We start from the raw sequence: 22,602 nt of genomic DNA on the forward strand, positions 1-22,602 counted from the left end.
TATAAGAAGACTCAAGCGTCTAAGCTTGGGGATGCCCAAGGCATCCCCTTCTTCATCGACAACATTATCAGGTTCCTCCCCTGAAACTATATTTTTATTCCATCACATCTTATGCACTTTGCTTGGAGCGTCGATTTGTTTTTGTTTTTGTTTTGTTTGAATAAAATGGATCCTAGCATTCACTTTATGGGAGAGAGACACGCTCCGCTGTAGCATATGGACAAGTATGTCCTTAGGCTCTACTCATAGTATTCATGGCGAAGTTTCTTCTTCGTTAAATTGTTATATGGTTGGAATTGGAAAATACTACATGTAGTAATTCTAAAATGTCTTGGATAATTTGATACTTGGCAATTGTTGTGCTCATGTTTAAGCTCTTGCATCATATACTTTGCACCCATTAATGAAGAAACACTTAGAGCTTGCTAATTTGGTTTGCATATTTGGTTTCTCTAGAGTCTAGATAATATCTAGTATTGAGTTTTGAACAACAAGGAAGACGGTATGGAGTCTTATAATGTTTACAATATGTCTTTTATGTGAGTTTTGCTGTACCGTTCATTCTTGTGTTTGTTTCAAATAACCTTGCTAGCCTAAAACTTGTATCGAGAGGGAATACTTCTCATGCATCCAAAATACTTGAGCCAACCACTATGCCATTTGTGTCCACCATACCTACCTACTACATGGTATTTATCCGCCATTCCAAAGTAAATTGCTTGAGTGCTACCTTTAAAATTCCATCATTCACCTTTGCAATATATAGCTCATGGGACAAATAGCTTAAAAACTATTGTGGTATTGAATATGTACTTATGCACTTTATCTCTTATTAAGTTGCTTGTTGTGCGATAAACATGTTTATGGGGACGCCATCAACTATTCTTTGTTGAATATCATGAGAGTTGCTATGCATGTCCGTCTTGTCCGAAGTAAGAGAGATCTACCACCTTTATGGTTGGAGCATGCATATTGTTAGAGAAGAACATTGGGCCGCTAACTTAAGCCATGATCCATGGTGGAAGTTTCAGTTTTGGACACATATCCTCAATCTCATATGAGAATAATAATTGTTGCCACATGCTTATGCATTAAAGAGGAGTCCATTATCTCGTTGTCCATGTTGTCCCGGTATGGATGTCTAAGTTGAGAATAATCAAAAGCGAGAAATCCAAAACGCGAGCTTTCTCCTTAGACCTTTGTACAGGCGGCATGGAGGTACCCCATTGTGACACTTGGCTAAAACATGTGCATTGCAAAGATCCGGTAGTCTAAGCTAATTAGGACAAGGTGCGGGCACTATTAGTATACTATGCATGAGGCTTGCAACTTGTAAGATATAACTTTCATAACTCATATGCTTTATTACTACCGTTGACAAAATTGTTTCATGTTTTCAAAATAAAAGCTCTAGCACAAATATAGCAATCGATGCTTTCCTCTTTGAAGGACCATTCTCTTTACTTTTATGTTGAGTCAGTTCACCTATCTCTCTCCACCTCAAGAAGCAAACACTTGTGTGAACCGTGCATTGATTCCTACATACTTGCATATTGTACTTGTTATATTACTCTATGTTGACAATTATCCATGAGATATACATGTTACAAGTTGAAAGCAACCGCTGAAACTTAATCTTCCTTTGTGTTGCTTCAACACCTTTACTTTGATTTATTGCTTTATGAGTTAACTCTTATGCAAGACTTATTAATGCTTGTCTTGAAGTACTATTCATGAAAAGTCTTTGCTTTATGATTCACTTGTTTACTCATGTCATTACCATTGTTTTGATCGCTGCATCCACTACATATGTTTACAAATAGTATGATCAAGATTATGATGGCATGTCACTTCAGAAATTATCTTTGTTATCGTTTTACCTGCTCGGGACGAGCAGAACTAAGCTTGGGGATGTTTGATACGTCTCCGACGTATCGATAATTTCTTATGTTCTATGCCATATTATTGATGATACCTACATGTTTTATGCACACTTTATGTCATATTCGTGCATTTTACGGAACTAACCTATTAATAAGATGCCGAAGTGCCAGTTGTTGTTTTCTGCTGTTTTTGGTTTCAGAAATCCTAGTAACGAAATATTCTCGGAATTGGACGAAACGAAGACCCAGGGGCCTATTTCGCCATGAACCTTCCAGAAGACCGAAGAGCATACGAAGTGGGGCCACGAGGTGGCCAAACCACAAGGCGGCGCGGCCAAGGGGGCCCGCGCCGCCCTGTGGTGTGGCCCCCTCGTCAGCCCCCGACTCGCCCTTCCGCCTACTTAAAGCCTCCGTCGCGAAACCCACGATGCGAAAAACCACGATACGGAAAACCTTGCGAGACACCGCCGCCGCCGATCCCATCTCGGGGGATTACGGAGATCTCCTCCGGCACCCTGCCGGAGAGGGGATTCATCTCCCGGAGGACTCTACACCGCCATGGTCGCCTCCGGAGTGATGAGTGAGTAGTTCACCCCTGGACTATGGGTCCATAGCAGTAGCTAGATGGTTGTCTTCTCCTTATTGTGCTTCATTGTTGGATCTTGTGAGCTGCCTAACATGATCAAGATCATCTATCCGTAATACTCTATGTTGTGTTTGTCGGGATCCGATGGATAGAGAATACCATGTTATGTTAATTATCAAGTTATTACATATGTGTTGTTTATGATCTTGCATGCTCTCCGTTATTAGTAGAGGCTCTGGCCAAGTTTTTGCTCTTAACTCCAAGAGGGAGTATTTATGCTCGATAGTGGGTTCATGCCTGCATTGACACATGGGACAGTGACGAGAAAGTTCTAAGGTTGTGTTGTGCTTGTTGCCACTAGGGATAAAACATTGGCGCTATGTCCGAGGATGTAGTTGTTGATTACATTACGCACCATACTTAATGCAATTGTCTGTTGCTTTGCAACTTAATGCTGGAGGGGTTCGGACGATAACCTGAAGGTGGACTTTTTAGGCATAGATGCAGTTGGATGGCGGTCTATGTACTTTGTCGTAATGCCCAATTAAATCTCACTATACTTATCATGACATGTATGTGCATTGTTATGGCCTCTCTATTTGTCAATTGCCCGACTGTAATTTGTTCACCCAACATGCTTTTATCTTATGGGAGAGACACCTCTAGTGAACTGTGGACCCCGGTCCATTCTTTTAATACTGAAATACAAATCTGCTGCAATACTTGTTTTTACTGTTTTCTCTGCAAACAATCATCTTCCACACAATACGGTTAATCCTTTGTTACAGCAAGCCGGTGAGATTGACAACCTCACTTTTTCGTTGGGGCAAAGTACTTTGGTTGTGTTGTGCAGGTTCCACGTTGGCGCCGGAATCCCTGGTGTTGCGCCGCACTACATCCCGCCGCCATCAACCTTCAACGTGCTTCTTGGCTCCTCCTGGTTCGATAAACCTTGGTTTCTTTCTGAGGGAAAACTTGCTGCTGTGCGCATCATACCTTCCTCTTGGGGTTGCCCAACGAACGTGTGAAATACACGCCATCACCTCCCACTCCACCTCCTCCGGCGTCGAGCTCCTCCGAGGAGTTCGACTCCGAAGACAGCACCGACCTCCTCCACCCGGTCAGGGACACCGCGGCCCTGGCTGAAGCGGAGAAGGAAGCACAGGAGGAGCTGGCGGGCCACGCGGCGTTGGACGCCGAGCTGGAATAGCGCAGGCTGGCGGCCGCCGCTGCAGCAGAGGACTCCGACTCGGAGATATCTTGGTCCTCCGATGACCCTAATGCGCCGACGCCGGAGGAGAAGGCGGCGGAGCAGCGCGCCCTCGTCGAGTCTTTCGAGACGCTCAAGGACGACGCCGCCAACGCGAGGCTGGAGTAGTGCCTGCAAGAGGACGCAGCGGCGCACCGAGCCATAGCGACCGCGCGGGAGGCGGCGGAGAAGCAGGCGACGGAGCGACGCAACGACGGTGCCGGCCCGTCAGGAAGCAAGTAGTCTTGGCCTATAGATCTACTCTGTATAGTTTTTATACATTTTTATGTACTACTTTCAATGCTTTTACTATGTTGCAATTCAAAAAATGGATCGCCCCGGTGGGAGCACACCCAGACGTAAACGGACGAGCGGACAAAATATGTCCGCGGGGCGACGCAAACGGACGCTCGCGACCACTTTTGGGCCTCCGAAATGCGTCGCGCCGCTGGAGATGCCCTAACGTTGTGCACATAATTACAGAACAATAGTCACCTACTTCTTACGGATTGAACAAATGACCTGCTTAAATAGAGGTGGATCAGATATGCCGTCCAAATAAATGCTCGCGATGCTCCACCGAGGTGCAGCAAGTATTTTCTTTTTATGTTGCCGTCGTCTCGTTGTGTAAACAACCTAAAGTAAGCTTACCTTTCACTATAATCGGAGAACTGAAATTGATTCTAGCTAGAGATCAAGATTGCAGAGTTGATTCCTCTAGCTCCAATGGTAACCACGTCGAGCCACTTTCGAGCTAGAAATTCTAGTCGCTTTAGGATGCACATGGTAGCTAGTGTGGCCAGTAAGAAGCTCATAGCGAAAGAGTACTATTCAAAGAAGTGCCAGCCGACGACCAAATAATGGCAGAGTACGCCGAATTGCTCACAAATCTTCCGTGCGTTTTCTCTTGTGAATTGACAAGCTGAGAGTGCGCGTGCGGGACCTCCGCACCGTACCCGTCGCATCGTCTCCAGCGTTATCGGGACGGTGACCGAGTCATCCCCTGTAGCATCTATCCGATAGTAGAAGCTAGCGACGCGGTGGCACACACGGGATGCGCGTGGCTATCAAACGAGGAACACTGATTTGCTGCTTGCTTTGCGAGACGCCGATATGACCATACGTCTGACATCGACGTCTGGCCAAATCTCCCTTGTATCCAAAACAGTGACGCCAACAATGCTGGTATGCATGGATGCATGTAGAGGGAATCATTCGGAAAGTGTCTTTGACACGTAGTCACCATACTCTCCTCACTTTTAAATTTTTGAAAATTTTAAATCTCACGTTTTTAAGTCTCAAAAAATTATGACGTTAAATATATAGATAGATATATACGGGTGGGGTGTATGCAAAAAAATCTCGTTAAAAATACTTTGTATTTTGAACAATATAACAAAGACAAAATTTGTTTTTTGTATTTTCCCAAAATTTAAAGTATTTTTCACCGGGACTTTTTTGCATACACTTCTCATGAACATATATCTACATATTTAACGCCATGATTTTTTAAAACATAAAGTGTGAAATTTTTAAATTTTCAAAAAACTAAAAGTGGAGTGAGCACTGGCACCCATGTGCACCTAATTCCTGTCCGGAATCATTCTATTGTGACATCCTTGAAAGCAATAATGATGTCACCCATCTGCCTAGAGAAAATTAACTTTTAGGCAACGGATAAAAAGATCGCTGGTTTTCATTTATTTTTACCACAAGTTGATGTCGATAAAACAGTGACTGATCGGTGGGACCCGCTACAAATGAATAAATAATGATGTGGCTTCCTAATCTTCACACTGTTAGGCTGATGTGTCGCAATAAGCGTAGGGCCCACTAATGGATGTAGGGCCCAAACATCAGCTCATCTGCCTCCTCGTCCTCCCCCTCGTTCAGAAAAATCCCTCCGACCCTACACTTCAACCTAGCCGGGGGCGCCCTACCCCTCCCCTGCGACGGCAAGCTCTACTGCGGCGGAGCATCTCCGTCGAAGATCTAATCCTACTCTAGGGACTACCCCCGGATGAACTAGAGGGTGCTCGAGATGCGGAATCTCACGTGAGTCTGAAGGTATGCTCAACTAAGATGGAGATGTCCGGACACGAGTGCACCGTCTAGGTTTCTAAGTGTCGGCATCGGAGTAGAAATGCTTGATTAAGTCGATTGAAGCCTCCCCTCAGTGATTCCTTCGTACAAGACACTTCGCTCGACACAGTGCTTTTCAACTTCTACTCAACGAAGCTTGGGAAGGTCCTAAACGATGGTCTGGAGGCTAGGGTTTTGGCCGATGATGAAATAGAGGACATATTGGAGAAAATGGAGACTAGGGTTTGACTTGGACGACAACGACTTATTTATACCCACGTGGAGGCAGTTTGGTCGCGTTGAATCGATGTGATCATGTTGGTTGATCAATAGCAACGCGCCAGTACTGGAGATGATGATAACGAGTTGCTTCGCTCGTCTACTACCTCTATCCATAAAAGGATGTCACTAGTGTGTCTAAATTTATATGTATCTAGAGTTCTAGACACTCATTACTGTATAGATACATCTGAATTTATATAATTCTCTGACATCCTTTTATTTTTTTGAAATGGGGGTACCTCTATCCATAAAAGGATGTCATTAGTGTGTCTAAATTTATATGTATCTAGAGTTCTAGACACTCATTACTGTATAGATACATCTGAATTTATATAATTCTCTAACATCCTTTTATTTTTTTTGAAATGGGGTATCTCCTCAGCCTCTGCATCAATAGATGCACACAACTGTTCTGACATCCTTTTTATAGATAGAGGGTTTTGCGAAAAAACCCCTTGGTCAAGGTGGAGTTAAGTGCGATGGCATTTGGGGTTGAGGTGGGCCGTAGACTAGGTGTTAGATGGGCTTGTTATATGGGTTTCTGCATGCCTGACTCTTTCTTATTTTTTATTTTTTTTATCTTTCTATTTTCCATTTTAGTTTTTGAATTTGAATTCTATTTTGAATTTTATTCTGGTTTCAGGAGGTTTGTATAATTCAATCACTATTTGAATTATTAGGAATGAGACTAAGAGGTATTTTTGCATCCCTCGAAATATCTGGTAATGGATTTGGGGCTATTTATTTCCTCACATTTGAATATCTAGGATTCAAATGGCTTTTAAACCTATGAATCAATTTGTTCAAAGTAAATATTTTCACCATCAAATATTTCCATAGATTTACATATTTAGCTCTAATATGTTTTCAAAGATTTTACATTCCTTTTTTTAGAATAGATTTTTAGGGTATACTTTCCTAGTAGGAAAGAATTTAATAGAATGAACAATATATTTGAAATGTTTTAAAAATGGAATCCAGTTCAAATTAAAGATTTTGAAGTCTTAAGAACATCCATAGGCTCTTTATATTTCCCTCTCTTTTATTTGGACAACTTATAATTGATTTCTACATTCATTTCTTAAGAAACAATATAGAATGTCAACTAGGGTTTTCCTTTGAGAAAAAAATCTCGAATGGATGACATTATGTTGGGAAGTACTTTATAATATCTTCCTTAACTCTTTGAGTTTACCACATTTCCCGCTCATCGATACTCTTTCCCGCCCAAAATATCGCCGCCGCTTCGTAGTCAGCCCTAGTAGTCATGGCACTAAAAGATCCGAAGACGAAGGTGAAGAAGGCAATCTGTAATATTCAAAATGGCGCACGCAACAAACTAATGGAGGGAACTTTGAACTATGCCATTTGAACGCAGCGAGCCTAGTTTGATTAATATTTTGGTTAACAAAAACTATTTGGAGGTGCCGCGTCCCAAACGTGGCATGAAGCGACGGCTTCCCCCAAATGAGCGACGCGGCGCTTTGGCCAGACATTGTTTGGAACACACGACTAGAGATGGTATGACTCCTTGATACGTCCCAAACGTATCTATAATTTCTTATGTTCCATGCTACTTTTATGATGATACTCACATGTTTTATACACATTATATGTCATATTTATGCATTTTCCGGCACTAACTTATTGACGAGATGCCGAAGAGCCGATTCTTTGTTTTCTGCTGTTTTTGGTTTCAGAAACCTAGTAAGGAAATATTCTCGGAATTGGACGAAATCAACGCCCAGGGGCCTATTTTTCCACGAACTTCCAGAAGACCGGAGGGGAGACGAAGTGGGGCCACGGGGCGCCGGCACACTAGGGCGGCGCGGCCTAAGGGGGGCTCGCGCGGCCCTAGCGTGTGGGGCCCACGTGACTCTCCCGGCTCCGCCCTTCCGCCTACTTAAAGCCTCCGTCGCGAAACCCCCAGTACCGAGAGCCACGATACGGAAAACCTTCCAGAGACGCCGCCGCCGCCAATCCCATCTCGGGGGATTCAGGAGATCGCCTTCGGCACCTGCCGGAGAGGGGAATCATCTCCCGGAGGTCTCTTCATCGCCATGATCGCCTCCGGATCGATGTGTGAGTAGTTCACCCCTGGACTATGGGTCCATAGCAATAGCTAGATGGTCGTCTTCTCCTCATTGTGCTATCATGTTAGATCTTGTGAGCTGCCTATCATGATCAAGATCATCTATTTGTAATCCTACATGTTGTGTTTGTTGGGATCCGATGAATATTGAATACTATGTCAAGTTGATTATCAATCTATCATATATGTTATTTATGTTCTTGCATGCTCTCCGTTGCTAGTAGAGGCTCTGGCCAAGTTGATACTTGTGACTCCAAGAGGGAGTATTTATGCTCGATAGTGGGTTCATGCCTCCATTAAATGCGGGACAGTGACAGAAAGTTCTAAGGTTGTGGATGTGATGTTGCTACTAGGGATAAAACATCGATGCTTTGTCTAAGGATATTTGTGTTGATTACATTACGCACCATACTTAATGCAATTGTCTGTTGTTTACAACTTAATACTGGAGGGGGTTCGGATGATAACCTGAAGGTGGACTTTTTAGGCATAGATGCATGCTGGATAGCGGTCTATGTACTTTGTCGTAATGCCCCGATTAAATCTCATAGTACTCATCATGATATATGTATGTGCATTGTTATGCCTTCTTTATTTGTCAATTGCCCAACTGTAATTTGTTCACCCAACATCTGCTATCTTATGGGAGAGACACCGCTAGTGAGCTGTGGACCCCGGTCCTATTCTTTACATCTGAAATACAAACTGCTGCAATTGTTCTTTACTGTTCTTTGCAAACAACCATCATCATACACACTATACATCTAATCCTTTGTTTACAGCAAGCCGGTGAGATTGACAACCTCGCTATTACGTTGGGGCAAAGTTCTGTGATTGTGTTGTGCAGGTTCCACATTGGCGCCGGAATTCCTGGTGTTGCGCCGCACTACACTCCTCCGCCATCAACCTTCAACGTGCTTCTTGGCTCCTCCTGGTTCGATAAACCTTGGTTTCTTTTCGAGGGAAAACTTGCTACTGTACGCATCACACCTTCCTCTTGGGGTTCCCAACGGACGTGTCGATCGCACGCATCAAGCTATTTTTACGGCGCCGTTGTCGAGGAGATCAAGACACGCTGCAAGGGAGTCTCCACTTCCAATCTCTTTACTTTGTTTTTGTCTTGCTTTACTTTATTTACTACTTTGTTTGCTGCACTTAAACAAAACACACAAAAATTAGTTGCTAGTTTTACTTTATTTACTGTCTTGTTCTCCATATTAAAAACACAAAAAAATTAGTTACTTGCATTTACTTTATTTAGTTTGCTTTATTTACTACTGCTAAAATGGGTACTGTTGGGAATACTAAGTTGTGTGACTTCACTAGCACAAATAATAATGATTTCCTATGCACACCTATTGCTCCACCTGCTACTACAGCGAGAATTCTTTGAAATTAAACCTGCTTTCTTCGAATCTTGTTATGAGAGAGCAATTTTACGGTGTTAGTTCCGATGATGCTTGCTGCCCATCTTAATAATTTTGTTGAACTATGTGAAATGCAAAAGTATAAGGATGTAGATGGTGACATTATAAAATTAAAATTGTTTCCTTTCTCCTTAAGATGAAGAGCTAAAGATTGGTTGCTATCTCTGCCTAGAAATAGTATTGATTCTTGGACTAAATGTAAGGATGCTTTTATTGGTAGATATTATCCTCCCGCTAAAATTATATCTTTGAGAAGTAGCATAATGAATTTCAAGCAATTAGATAATGAATATGTTGCTCAAGCATGGGAGAGAATGAAATCTTTGGTAAAGAATTGCCCAACCCATGGACTATCTACTTGGATGATCATCCAAACATTTTATGCATGATTGAATTTTTCTTCGCGGAACCTATTGGATTCAGCTGCTGGAGGTACCTTTATGTCCATTACTTTGGGGACGGCAACAAAGCTTCTTGATGATATCATGACAAATTACTCTGAATGGCACACGGAAAGAGCTCCACAAGGTAAGAAGGTAAATTCTGTTGAAGAAACCTCCTCCTTGAGTGATAAGATTGATGCTATTATGTCTATGCTTGTGAATGGTAGATCTAATGTTGATCCTAATAATATTCCTTTAGCTTCATTGGTTTCCCAAGAAGAACATGTTGATGTGAACTTCATTAAAAATAATAATTTCAACAACAATGCTTATAGGAACAATTCTAGTAACAACTATAGGCCATATCCTTCTGCTAATGGTAATAGTTATGGTAATTCTTATGGGAATTCTTACAATAATAAAAGGAGTGTACCCCCTGGTCTTGAAGCCATGCTTAAAGAATTCATTAGTACACAAACTACTTTTAACAAATCTGTTGAGGAAAAACTCGATAAAATTGATATTCTCGCTTCTAAGGTTGATAGTCTTGCCTCTGATGTTGATCTTTTAAAATTGAAAATTATGCCTAATAAGGATATTGATAATAAGATTGTTACTACAGCAAATGCCATCCAAGTTCGAATTAATGAGAATATTAGATTGATGGCTGAATTGCATGCTAGGTGGGAAAGAGAAGAAAATGAAAAACTAGCTAAAGAGAATAATGTAGCTAAAGTCTGGACTATTACCACCACTAGTAATGTTAATGATTCACATGTTGCTACACCTCCTACTATCAATGGTAAAATAATTGGTGTTTGCAATGATACTACTCCTAGTGCAAAGCGTGCAAAATTGCCTAAAACTGCTAAAGCTATCTGAAACTGATAAAACTGCTGAAATTTTTCAAAATATTGGGGATAATGATCCCATTGCTGTAGATCATAATGATTTAGACTTTGAGGATTGTCACATCTCTGAAGTTATAAAGTTCTTACAAAAGCTTTCTAAAAGTCCCAATGCTAGTGCTATAAATTTGGCCTTTACAAAACATATTACAAATGCTCTCATAAAAGCTAGAGAAGAGAAACTAAAACTTGAAACTTCTATTCCTAGGAAGTTAGAAGATGGTTGGGAGCCCATCATTAAGATGAGGGTCAATGCTTTTGATTGTAATGCTTTATGTGATCTTGGTGCAAGTATTTCTGTTATGCCTAAAAAAATTTATGATATCCTTGACATGCCACCATTAAAGAATTATTATTTGGATGTTAATCTTGTTGATAATGCTATAAAGAAACCTTTGGGGAGGATTGATAATGTTCATATTATGGTTAACAATAACCTTGTCCCCGTTGATTTTGTTGTCTTGGATATTGAATGCAATGCATCTTGTCTCATTATATTGGGAAGACCTTTTCTTCGAACTTGTTGGTGCCACCATTGATATGAAGGAAGGTAATATTAAATATCAATTTCCTCTCAAGAAAGGTATGGAACACTTCCCTAGAAAGAGAATGAAGTTACCTTATGATTCTATTATTAGAACAAATTATGATGTTGATGCTTCATCTCTTGATGTCACTTGATTCACACTTTACGCGCCTAGGCGAAAGGCGTTAAAGAAAAGCGCTTATGGGAGACAACCCATTATTTTACTTCTGCACTTTATTTTATATTTGAGTCTTGGAAGTTGTCTACTACTGTAGCAACCTCTCCTTATCTTTATTTTATTGCATTGTTGTGCCAAGTAAAGTCTTTGATAGTAAAGCCAATACTAGATTTGGATTACTGCGCAGGAACAGATTTCTTGCTGTCACGAATTTGGGCAGTAGTCCCTGTAGAAAAATCAAAAAAATCTACCAATTTACGTGCGTGATCCTCAGATATGTACGCAACTTTCATTCAATTTGGGCATTTTCATCTGAGCAAGTCTGCTGCCACTTTAAAATTCGTCTTTACGAACTGTTCTGTTTTGACAGATTCTGCCTTTTATTTCGTATTGCCTGTTTTGCTATGTTTGATGGATTTCTTTGCTCCATTAACTTTCAGTAGCTTTGTGCAATGTCCAGAAGTGTTAAGAATGATTATGTCACCTTTGAATATATGAATTATGCACTGACCCTCTAATGAGTTTGTTCCGAGTTTAGTGTGGAGGAAGTTTTCAAGGGTCAAGAGAGGGGGATGATACAATATGATCAAGAAGAGTGAAAGGTAAAAGCTTGGGGATGCCCCCGTGGTTCATCCCTGCATATTTTAAGAAGACTCAAGCGTCTAAGCTTGGGGATCCCCAAGCCATCCCTTCTTCATCGACAACTTATCAGGTTCCTCTAGTGAAACTATATTTTTATTCCGTCACATCTTATGTGCTTTACTTGGAGCGTCTGTTTGTTTTTGTTTGAATAAAATCGGATCCTAGCATTCTTTGTTTGGGAGAGAGACACGCTCCGCTGTTTCGTATGAACACATATGTTCTTAGCTTCATCTTTAATGTTCATTGCGAAAGTTGAACTATTTCATTCATTGTTGTATGGTTGGAAACGGAAAATGCCGCATGTGGTAAATGGTTTAATGTCTTGAATAATGTGATACTTGGCAATTGTTGTGCTCATATAGATCATGTTTAAGCTCTTGCATCATGTACCTTGTACTCATTAATGAATAACTACATAGAGCTTGTTAAAATTTGGTTTGCATGATTGATCTCTAGAGTCTAGATATTTTCCGGTTGAGGTGTTTGAACAACAAGGAGACAATATAAAGTCTTATAATAGCTACAATATGTTCATATGTGAGCTTTGCTGCACCTTTTATACTTGAGTTTGCTTCAAACAACCTTGCTAGCCTAGCCTTGTATTGAGAGGAATTCTTCTCGTGCATCCAAATCCTTGAGCCAATAACTATGCCATTTGTGTCCACCATACCTACCTACCACATGGTATTTCTCCGCCATTCCAAAGTAAATTACTTGAGTGCTACCTTTAAAATTTCCATTCTTTGCCTTTGCAATATATAGCTCATGGGACAAATAGCCTTAAAAACTATCGTGGTGAAGAATATGTACTTATGTGTCTTATTTCTTAATAAGTTGCTTGTTGAGCGGTAACCATGTTTTACGGGGACGCCATCAACTTTACCTTTGTTGAATATCATGTGAGTTGCTATGCATGTTCGTCTTGTCCGAAGTAAGGGCGGTTTTCACAATCAAATGGTTTGAGTATGCATACTTGTTAGAGAAGAACATTAGGCCGCTAACTAAAGCCATGATTCATGGTGGAAGTTTCGGTGTGGACAGCTAATCCGCAATCTCTTATGAGAATATTAAGCTGTTGTTGAATGCTTATGCATTAAAGAGGAGTCCATTATCTGTTGTCTATGTTGTCCCGGTATGGATGTCTAAGTTGAGAATAATCAAAAGCGAGAAATCCAATGCGAGCTTTCTTCTTAGACCTTTGTACAGGCGGCATAGAGGTACCCATTTGTGACACTTGGTTGAAACATATGCTATGCAATGATAATCCGTGTTAACCCAAACTAATTAGGACAAGGTGCGAGCACTATTAGTATACTCTGCATGAGGCTTGCAACTTATAAGATGTCTTATACATAACTCATATGCTTTATTACTACCGTTGACAAAATTGTTTCTTGTTTTCAAAATAAAAAGCTCTAGCACAAATATAGTAATCAATGCTTCCCTCTGCGAAGGGCCTATCTTCTACTTTATTGTTGAGTCGGTTTGCCTATTCTTTCTATCTTAGAAGCAAACACTTGTATCAACTTGTGTGCATTGATTCTTACATGTTTACTTATTGCACTTGTTATATTGCTTTGTGTTGACAATTATCCATGAGATAAATATGTTTAAGTTGAAAGCAACCGCTGAAACTTTATCTTCCTTTGTGTTGCTTCAATGCCTTTACTTTGAATTTATTGCTTATGAGTAACTCTTATGCAAGACTTATTGATGCTTGTCTTGAAAGTATTATTCATGAGAAGTCTTTGCTATATGATTCATTAGTTTACTCATTATCTTCATCATTGCTTCGAATCGCTGCATTCATCTCATATGTTTTACAATAGTATGATCAAGATTATGATAGCATGTCACTTCAGAAATTATCTTTGTTATCGTTTACCTACTCGAGGGAGAGTAGGAACTAAGCTTGGGGATGCTTGATACGTCCCAAACGTATCTATAATTTCTTATGTTCCATGCTACTTTTATGATGATACTCACATGTTTTATACACATTATATGTCATATTTATGCATTTTCCGGTACTAACCTATTGACGAGATGCCGAAGAGCCAGTTGCAGTTTTCTGCTGTTTTTGGTTTCAGAAATCCTAGTAAGGAAATATTCTCGGAATTGGACGAAATCAACGCCCAGGGGCCTATTTTTCCATGAAGCTTCCAGAAGACCGGAAGGGAGACGAAGTGGGGCCACGGGGCGCCGCCACACTAGGGCGGCGCGGCCTAAGGGGGGCCCGCGCGGCCCTAGCGTGTGGGCCCCCCGTGACTCTCCCGACTCCGCCCTTCCGCCTACTTAAAGCCTCCGTCGCGAAACCCCCAGTACCGAGAGCTACGATACGGAAAACCTTCCAGAGACGCCGCCGCCAATCCCATCTTGGGGGATTCAGGAGATCGCCTCCGGCACCCTGCCGGAGAGGGGAATCTTCTCCCGGAGGTCTCTTCATCGCCATGATCACCTCCGGATCGATGTGTGAGTAGTTCACCCCTGGACTATGGGTCCATAGCGGTAGCTAGATGGTCGTCTTCTCCTCATTGTGCTATCATGTTAGATCTTGTGAGCTGCCTATCATGATCAAGATCATCTATTTGTAATCCTACATGTTGTGTTTGTTGGGATCCGATGAATATTGAATACTATGTCAAGTTGATTATCAATCTATCATATATGTTATTTATGTTCTTGCATGCTCTCCGTTGCTAGTAGAGGCTCTGGCCAAGTTGATACTTGTGACTCCAAGAGGGAGTATTTATGCTCGATAGTGGGTTCATGCCTCCATTAAATGCGGGACGATGTGACAGAAAGTTCTAAGGTTGTGTATGTGCTGTTGCTACTAGGGATAAAACATCGATGCTTTGTCTAATGATATTTGTGTTGATTACATTACGCACCATACTTAATGCAATTGTCTGTTGTTTCCAACTTAATACTGGAGGGGGTTCGGATGATAACTTCGAAGGTGGACTTTTTAGGCATAGATGCATGCTGGATAGCGGTCTATGTACTTTGTCGTAATGCCCCGATTAAATCTCATAGTACTCATCATTATATATGTATGTGCATTGTTATGCCTTCTTTATTTGTCAATTGCCCAAGCTGTAATTTGTTCATCCAACATCTCGCTATCTTATGGGAGAGACACCGCTAGTGAACTGTGGACCCCGGTCCTATTCTTTACATCTGAAATACAAACTGCTGCAATTGTTCTTTACTTGTTCTTTGCAAACAACCATCATCATCCACACTATACATCTAATCCTTTGTTTACGGCAAGCCGGTCAGATTGACAACCTCGCCGTTACGTTGGGGCAAAGTTCTGTGATTGTGTTGTGCAGGTTCCACGTTGGCGCCGGAATCCCTGGTGCTGCGCCGCACTACACTCCTCCGCCATCAACCTTCAACGTGCTTCTTGGCTCCTCCTGGTTCGATAAACATTGGTTTCTTTCTGAGGGAAAACTTGCTACTGTACGCATCACACCTTCCTCTTGGGGTTCCCAACGGACGTGTCGACTGCACGCATCACTCCTCAATCATCTCGGCTTGTTGTTCCAGCAATGAAAGAGCGTGGGAAGTGGGGACCCGGACCTATGGTTGCAAATATAGTTAGCTCGTTAAAATTAGGGTTGGGTAAATTGCAGTACTATAGTTAGCTCGTGACGAAGTCGACGCTATGCTGAACAAGTATATTTTTTTTCCTGACTCCTTGTCAATCTCATCGGTGTTGATTATATCAATGGCTTGAGAAGGACGGAGAACCGTCCGATCATGTCCATAGGCATAGGGGTTGATTGGTTGCTCGCGGAATTTATCCACAAGAGGCGAGATCTTTTTCTTGGAGTCATGAATAACCGGACCAAGTCTAGATCTCTAAATCGCACATAGTTTGGTTGTTAACATTTTTTTTTGGCTCGTTTGTGCATATTGATTGGTTGGAAACTGTGATGGAATCTGGGTAAGAACATGTAAATTATAAGTGTTTGGTTGTATACGGTCCGTGTTCTAGATACCTTTTCTCCGAAGTGGTGACATTACTGCTCATACCTCAGAATTAGCAGGCAGCATAAGAGCAAATAAAACTAAAAAGCAAGATTAAAATAACATCGGGTTCAGCCCTAGCTACCTTCAAATAAGTGACATAGATATGTAGTTTAGCCCTAGCTAATATCAAATGGTAGTTCAACACCCAAGTACTAGTTATAGACACAATATGTCAAGGAACATCTCATTCTTCTCCAAGACTCTTTATCGGTGGCACCGACACCATGGCCAGCATCAACCTCGCCAAGATTCTTCTATGGGAGAACTCATCCAAACACCACCCTAAGATCCAGTTGTGCAGAATACAATATGAAAGAACAAGCTTAACTTGGGTGGAGAAGGTGCGAAACGGCTTCTGATCAAGGATCTTAAATTTGTTCTTTAGAGCAGCGAATGCCCTCTCGATAGTGACTCTAAAGCTAGTGTGTGTAAGATTGAAAAGTTCTTCGGCATTTTGTGGGTAGAACCTTGATGAGAACTCACTGAGATTGTACCGTGTTGACCTGAACGGTGGGAGAAATCTAGGGCAGCAAGCATATCCGGCGTCAGCTAGGTAGAACTTACACTCGGGGGCTTGGAGGCCGTCATGTCTCTCCAATCTGTTAGCAAGAATCGCTGTATCATGAGCTGAAGCTTTCCACCCAACAAGCACATATGTGAACCTCATATCAAAATCAACAGCGGCAAGCATATTTTGACTGGAGTGGTGCTTCCCCCTGTAAGCATGAGCTTGGCTTCTGGCACTCTTGCAGTGATATGAGTACCATCAATCGCCCCAATACAATCCTCACATGAACATGAACAAATTGTTAGGTGTCAGTGCCATACAATTGTGTAATCGACTGTAAGATAGAATTGCTCACCTTGAAATATGAAAACCAGCGGTAACTATCTTTGATCTTGGTGGGAGTGTTTGCAGATGGCGGCTTGATCATCTCTCCTATGAGTTCTCCAGTAGCATACATGACTTTCTCGAAGTACCAAGAGACTGTATGAGTCGATTTCCTCCAGAGCTGTGAATCACTCGGAATCTTTGGTTATACCCAAGAACATGAAGGAACATAGCCACTGCTCTTAGATGAAGGTGTGGGTACTATCTCTGAGCAACTTGCTTGACCTTATTGTCTGCACAAGTTGGTTAGAAGCCGCTCTTTTCATCCTAAGAATGTTCACAACTTCTACATCGCCATTGTTGTAGATGTAGTTCAGATTTTTCATCCTCTCTCTGTCACGGTGAAGCATTGGTGCATATGTGACGTGGGGCCTAGTATCTAGACAACTCTCTCTCTCTCTTGAGCATCAAAAGGATCCAGGCTTGAACCACAGCTACGCGGCCACCCTCTTGAACAAAGAGCCTCAACAACTCGGCCAAATTATTTCGATGTGGCATACGTATGAGCTAAATCGGGGAATGAAGTTTCAGAAAACGAGCTAAAGCACTAACGGTAGAGGTGGCACTAGATTATAGGTGCTTACAGTCTTCTTTGATGCAAGCCTCATTCCGCCGGACCTAGAGACGATATGAATCAAAGGTTCATGAAGGCCATGACAGCTCACCGGTCCTGCAGATCTGTGATACCCACACTCGCGGGACCGCGAGAGGCAGCCGGTGCCGGAAATCTCCCCACTCGGAGCTGTCGGTGCCACAGATCTAAATCACTGCCGTCGTAACCAACTATGTGGGACGGTGAGGCTACTTAGAGCGCCTAAACGAGGATCCAATTTCCAGCTCCTGCCATCTCCACCGCGATTCCCATGCACAAGCCTTTCGTCGATTTGCGGTCGTCAACGCCTGTCCCAACACAAACCGCCGAATCAAGCGTGCCTTCCTGGCTAACTTTTGGGCCAATTTAATTTTCATGCGCTGCAGAAATTCTGGCGAGCCAACCAAACGCCCGTTTTTTGGTCCAACAACTATGAAAAAGGGGCTTGCGAGCAACCAATCACGCCCATAGTAAATCTAGTACAGATGAGATTATTTGTACAAATCCTGCTGGTTTTTGCCAGTACAATAGAGCAGTAGAGCAAGAGCAAGCGAGCAAACCACATGCACACAAAGTGTGCCCATCTTCTTGGAACCTGTGGAATGTTCAAACAACCGATCATGACATCAAGACAATCAATCTGAGTCGAAAGAAATTATACGACGCCAAAAAGAGAATGGGCGTGGATATAATGGTCCAGCCATCACAACAATAATCCCTCCTTTCAAGATAGGTTGCATATTATTGCTTTTGTCAAAGTTAAGTTTTATAAGTTTTGATTAAGTACTAATTAGAAAAAATATATCAACATCTCTAACACCAAATACATATAATATAAACATATACTCCCATTGTTTCATGGTGGTTCTAATAGAATTGATTGTTTTATGGTGGTTCTAATAGAATTGATTTTATATTTTAGATATTCCCATTGTTTCTATATACTTGGCCAAATTTTGTAAGTTTGGCCTAACTAAAATTATGGGCAATATGTTTTTGGAGGAAATGAGTAGTAATCTGTAATTTCCAAACAAAAAAAACGAAGGGAAAATTGCACCCTTTTGCGAATCCCCTTGCCTCCCTCCCTCCCCTGCCTCCCTAATTTTTTAAGTATCCACGAGGAAGAAGTAGAGTGTCAAACAAGCCTTGCATAACAATGTTTGTATTTCAAAAACCAAGATGGACTTCAACTTGACCATGCAACACATTCATGAGTACATCCTCTTATGGGGGCATCTTAATAGCAGTCATCTAAATGAGGATATTGAAGACCATATCTTTTGGAACCTCACGGCCAATGGGGAATGTATTGGAAAGTGTGGGCGTCTTCAAAGGTGAAGTTCTTTGCATGGTTGGATCTTCGTAATATGTTGTGGACGGCGGATCGCCTAGAGAAAAAGGGATGGAACAATTGTGAGATTTGCCTTCTTTGTAAACAAACCCAAGAGATGACGGCGCACATATTTTCCCATTGTCACTATACCAAGAGGCTTTGGGGGGTGGTCAAGGAGTGGCTCAGGCTCCCTTTCATTTTCCACCCAAGAGTGGACGATAGACATTTCTCTCAAAGCTTGATGGACAAGCATGCATGTCGGGTAAGGGCGGGCATTCCAAACGGTAAAGCTATAGCCAATATCACCATGCCAGTTAGTTGGATGGTTTGGAAAGAGCGAAAAGTAAGGATCGTCAGCAATAAATCCGCACCCCCCGTCCATTCTACTTGAGATAATTAAGAGCGAGGCGAAGCTTTGGGTCTCCACAGGAACGAAACCTCTTAGATTTGTAATTTTTGGGAGAGTAATCCACAATGTTTTTTGTTTGAACAAGAGTAATCCGCCATGTAAACTTATCCTCGAGAGTACTTGCCAAACCTTTCGCTTTATTTGATGAACGGTGACAAAATTTTTACCACCGTTCGAGAAAAAAAAACAGAAAAATCCACAACAATAATTGAGGAAGCCAAAAAATCTCTCGGCGACCTGTCAATCGGTCACTACTGAAGTGGGGATTGGACCCAACAATCTCTGAGCACGTGAAGATGTTCACGGCCAGCACCACGCGCGCCGTACTATTTGTACCAAGCTCGTTAGGAGCTCATGTGGCACAGCTGCACAGGCGTACGTGAGGCGCACAGGCGAAACGAAGCCGAAGCAACAAGTGACAAAGCGAGAGAGCAAGAGCGAGCGAAGCAACAGCAGGGTAGCTCGCCATGGGGTCATCGCCGCCAGTGGAGAGGCCGCACGCCGTGATGGTCCCGTACCCGGCGCAGGGGCACATCACGCCGATGCTGCAGCTAGCCAAGCTGCTCCACACCCGGGGCTTCCACGTCACCTTCGTCAACAACGAGTTCAACCACCGCCGCCTGCTGCGCTCGCAGGGCGCGGACGCGCTGGGCAGCGTGCCGGCGTTCCGGTTCGCCGCCATCGCCGACGGCCTCCCGCCGTCCGACCGTGAGGCCACGCAGGACATCCCCTCGCTGTGCTACTACACCATGACCACCTCCCTCCCCAGGCTCAAGGAGCTCGTCGCCAAGCTCAACGAGGAGGCTGAGAACTCTGGCGGCGCGCTGCCGCCGGTCACCTGCGTGGTGGCCGATAGCGTCATGTCCTTCGCCCTCCGCGCCGCGCGGGAGCTCGGCCTCCGCTGCGCCACGCTTTGGACCGCCAGCGCATGTGGCTTCATGACCTACTACCACTACAAGGATCTACGCGACCGTGGCATCATCCCTCTCAAAGGTACGTACGTAGCACCATATCTCTACAGTCGATGTTTATATGTTCACATATATACACAACAGCTGCTTTCTTCAATTAGCAAGCAACACATGTAGTCTCTGGATTTGTCACTATCCTTCCGCAAAAGTTCCTTGTGTATGTGCTAAGTATTACTTTACTTGTCACCGATATGGATGTACAGCATAAATAATTGAGATGAGCTGCTGTTGCTGGTGCAGACGAGGCGCAGTTAAGCAATGGATACTTGGACGACACGACCATCGACTGGATACCGGCGGTACCCAAGGACCTGCGGCTGCGCGACCTCCCGAGCTTCGTGCGCACCACGGACCCGGACGACATCATGTTCAATTTCTTCATCCACGAGACGGCCGCCATGTCGCAGGCATCGGGGGTACTCATCAACACCTTCGACGAGCTCGACGCGCCCCTGCTCGACGCCATGTCCAGGCTCGTGCCGCCCATCTACACCGCAGGGCCACTCCACCTGACCGTCCGCAACAACGTGCCGGACGAGAGCCCTGTCGCCACCCTCGCTTCCAGCCTATGGAAGGAGCAGGACGCGCCGCTCCAGTGGCTCGACGGCCGGCCCCCACGCTCCGTGGTGTACGTCAACTTCGGGAGCATCACAGTGATGTCCAACGAGCAGCTGCTGGAGTTCGCGTGGGGCCTGGCCAACACCGGCTACGCCTTCCTCTGGAACGTGCGCCCCGACCTCGTGAAGGGTGACCAGGCGACGCTCCCTCCGGAGTTCTCCTCGGAGACAGAGGGGCGCAGCATGCTGTCGACGTGGTGTCCGCAGGCCAAGGTGCTGGAGCACGAGGCGGTGGGGGTGTTCCTCACGCACTCCGGGTGGAACTCCACGCTCGAGAGCATCTGCGGCGGCGTTCCCATGGTGTGCTGGCCCTTCTTCGCGGAGCAGCAGACCAACTGCCGGTACAAGTGCACCGAGTGGGGCATTGGGATGGAGATCGGTGATGAGGTGAGGAGGGCCCAGGTGGAGGGGGTGATACGGGAGGCCATGGAAGGGGAGAAGGGGCGAGAGATGCGCCGCCGCGTCATGGAGCTCCGGGACAGCGCGGTGGCGTCCGCGCGGCGTGACGGACGGTCTATACGAAATGTTGACAGGCTCATCAATGAGGTGCTGCTGGCTTGAAACACATGCGCGTCGCTATCTATACTCCCTAGTTTTACATGAATAATATGGGAGGGTCTGTAACCAACCCCTTTCCATTTCAAATTTGGGGCATAATTTGAGAGATCACATGAATTAAAGATGGGAGGTGCCTAGTTCTTGATCGATCTAAAGATATCCTAATTCTCGGTCAGCCAATTTCATGTATAATTGAGAGAAAAATATATAATAATTTCCTATTCACGTGTAAGTGCACACCCATGTGTAACTTTTATGTGCAAGAATTAACGTAGAACAAACCTAATTCTCTGTTGATATAGAACTAGCAATCTTAAAGAGAACGCAATATGATGCGACTGTATGTGTTTTTATCCACGCAATACTCTCTCTCAAGAAGCATCTCGGTGTGACACCAACAAAAGTCCATAGGACACACAAATGGGCCAATGCATGCATTGCCATATCACCGTAAGTTTGTAACTCTATAATTGATTTTAAGATGCAAAAAAGCAAGAAAAGGTTTTTGTGTCAGGGGTGTTAAAAGTTCGCATTCCTATTATCACGGCCAGAGAAATAGGGTGTCAAGTAGGATTCCACCTAAGTTTCACTTGTACTATATTTTGTATTTTTTAGTGTAAATTTTGACACAAAAATTTAACTGGAAAAAGCAAAATACACTAAAAGTGAGATCCCCCATATCCCACCTTGACACCTTAGGGCTCTCCAACGAAGCGACGCAACGGATGTTGAGCGACTGTTTGCTTCCGCGCGGGCCGAAAATTCGCCAGGAACCAGCTTCAGCGGCGCGACGCATAGTGACCAGGCCGTCCGCAGCGACGCAAACTTGACCCAAATATGCGCCTCAAACGCGTCTCTGCGGATGCTGCGTGAACGCGTAACGTGTCCGCTCGCGTCTGGCGGACGTTTCATCGGGTCCGTCTGGAAGTGACCCAGGCTCGATGTGTCTTCTCA

General features: G+C 43.5%; 1 protein-coding gene across 1 annotated transcript; it reads left to right on the plus strand.

The window, feature by feature from the left end:
* Positions 1-19,826: 19,826 nt before the first annotated feature.
* LOC124674943 (7-deoxyloganetin glucosyltransferase-like) lies at positions 19,827-21,797 on the plus strand. The gene is made up of 2 exons (XM_047210995.1): positions 19,827-20,495; positions 20,714-21,797. The coding sequence occupies exons 1-2, from the start codon at positions 19,970-19,972 to the stop codon at positions 21,649-21,651; spliced, it is 1,464 nt and encodes a 487-aa protein (XP_047066951.1). The 5' UTR covers positions 19,827-19,969; the 3' UTR covers positions 21,652-21,797.
* The last annotated feature ends 805 nt before the right edge of the window (positions 21,798-22,602 follow it).

This window comes from Lolium rigidum, chromosome 7, assembly GCF_022539505.1.
Source record: "Lolium rigidum isolate FL_2022 chromosome 7, APGP_CSIRO_Lrig_0.1, whole genome shotgun sequence".
NCBI lineage: Eukaryota > Viridiplantae > Streptophyta > Magnoliopsida > Poales > Poaceae > Lolium > Lolium rigidum.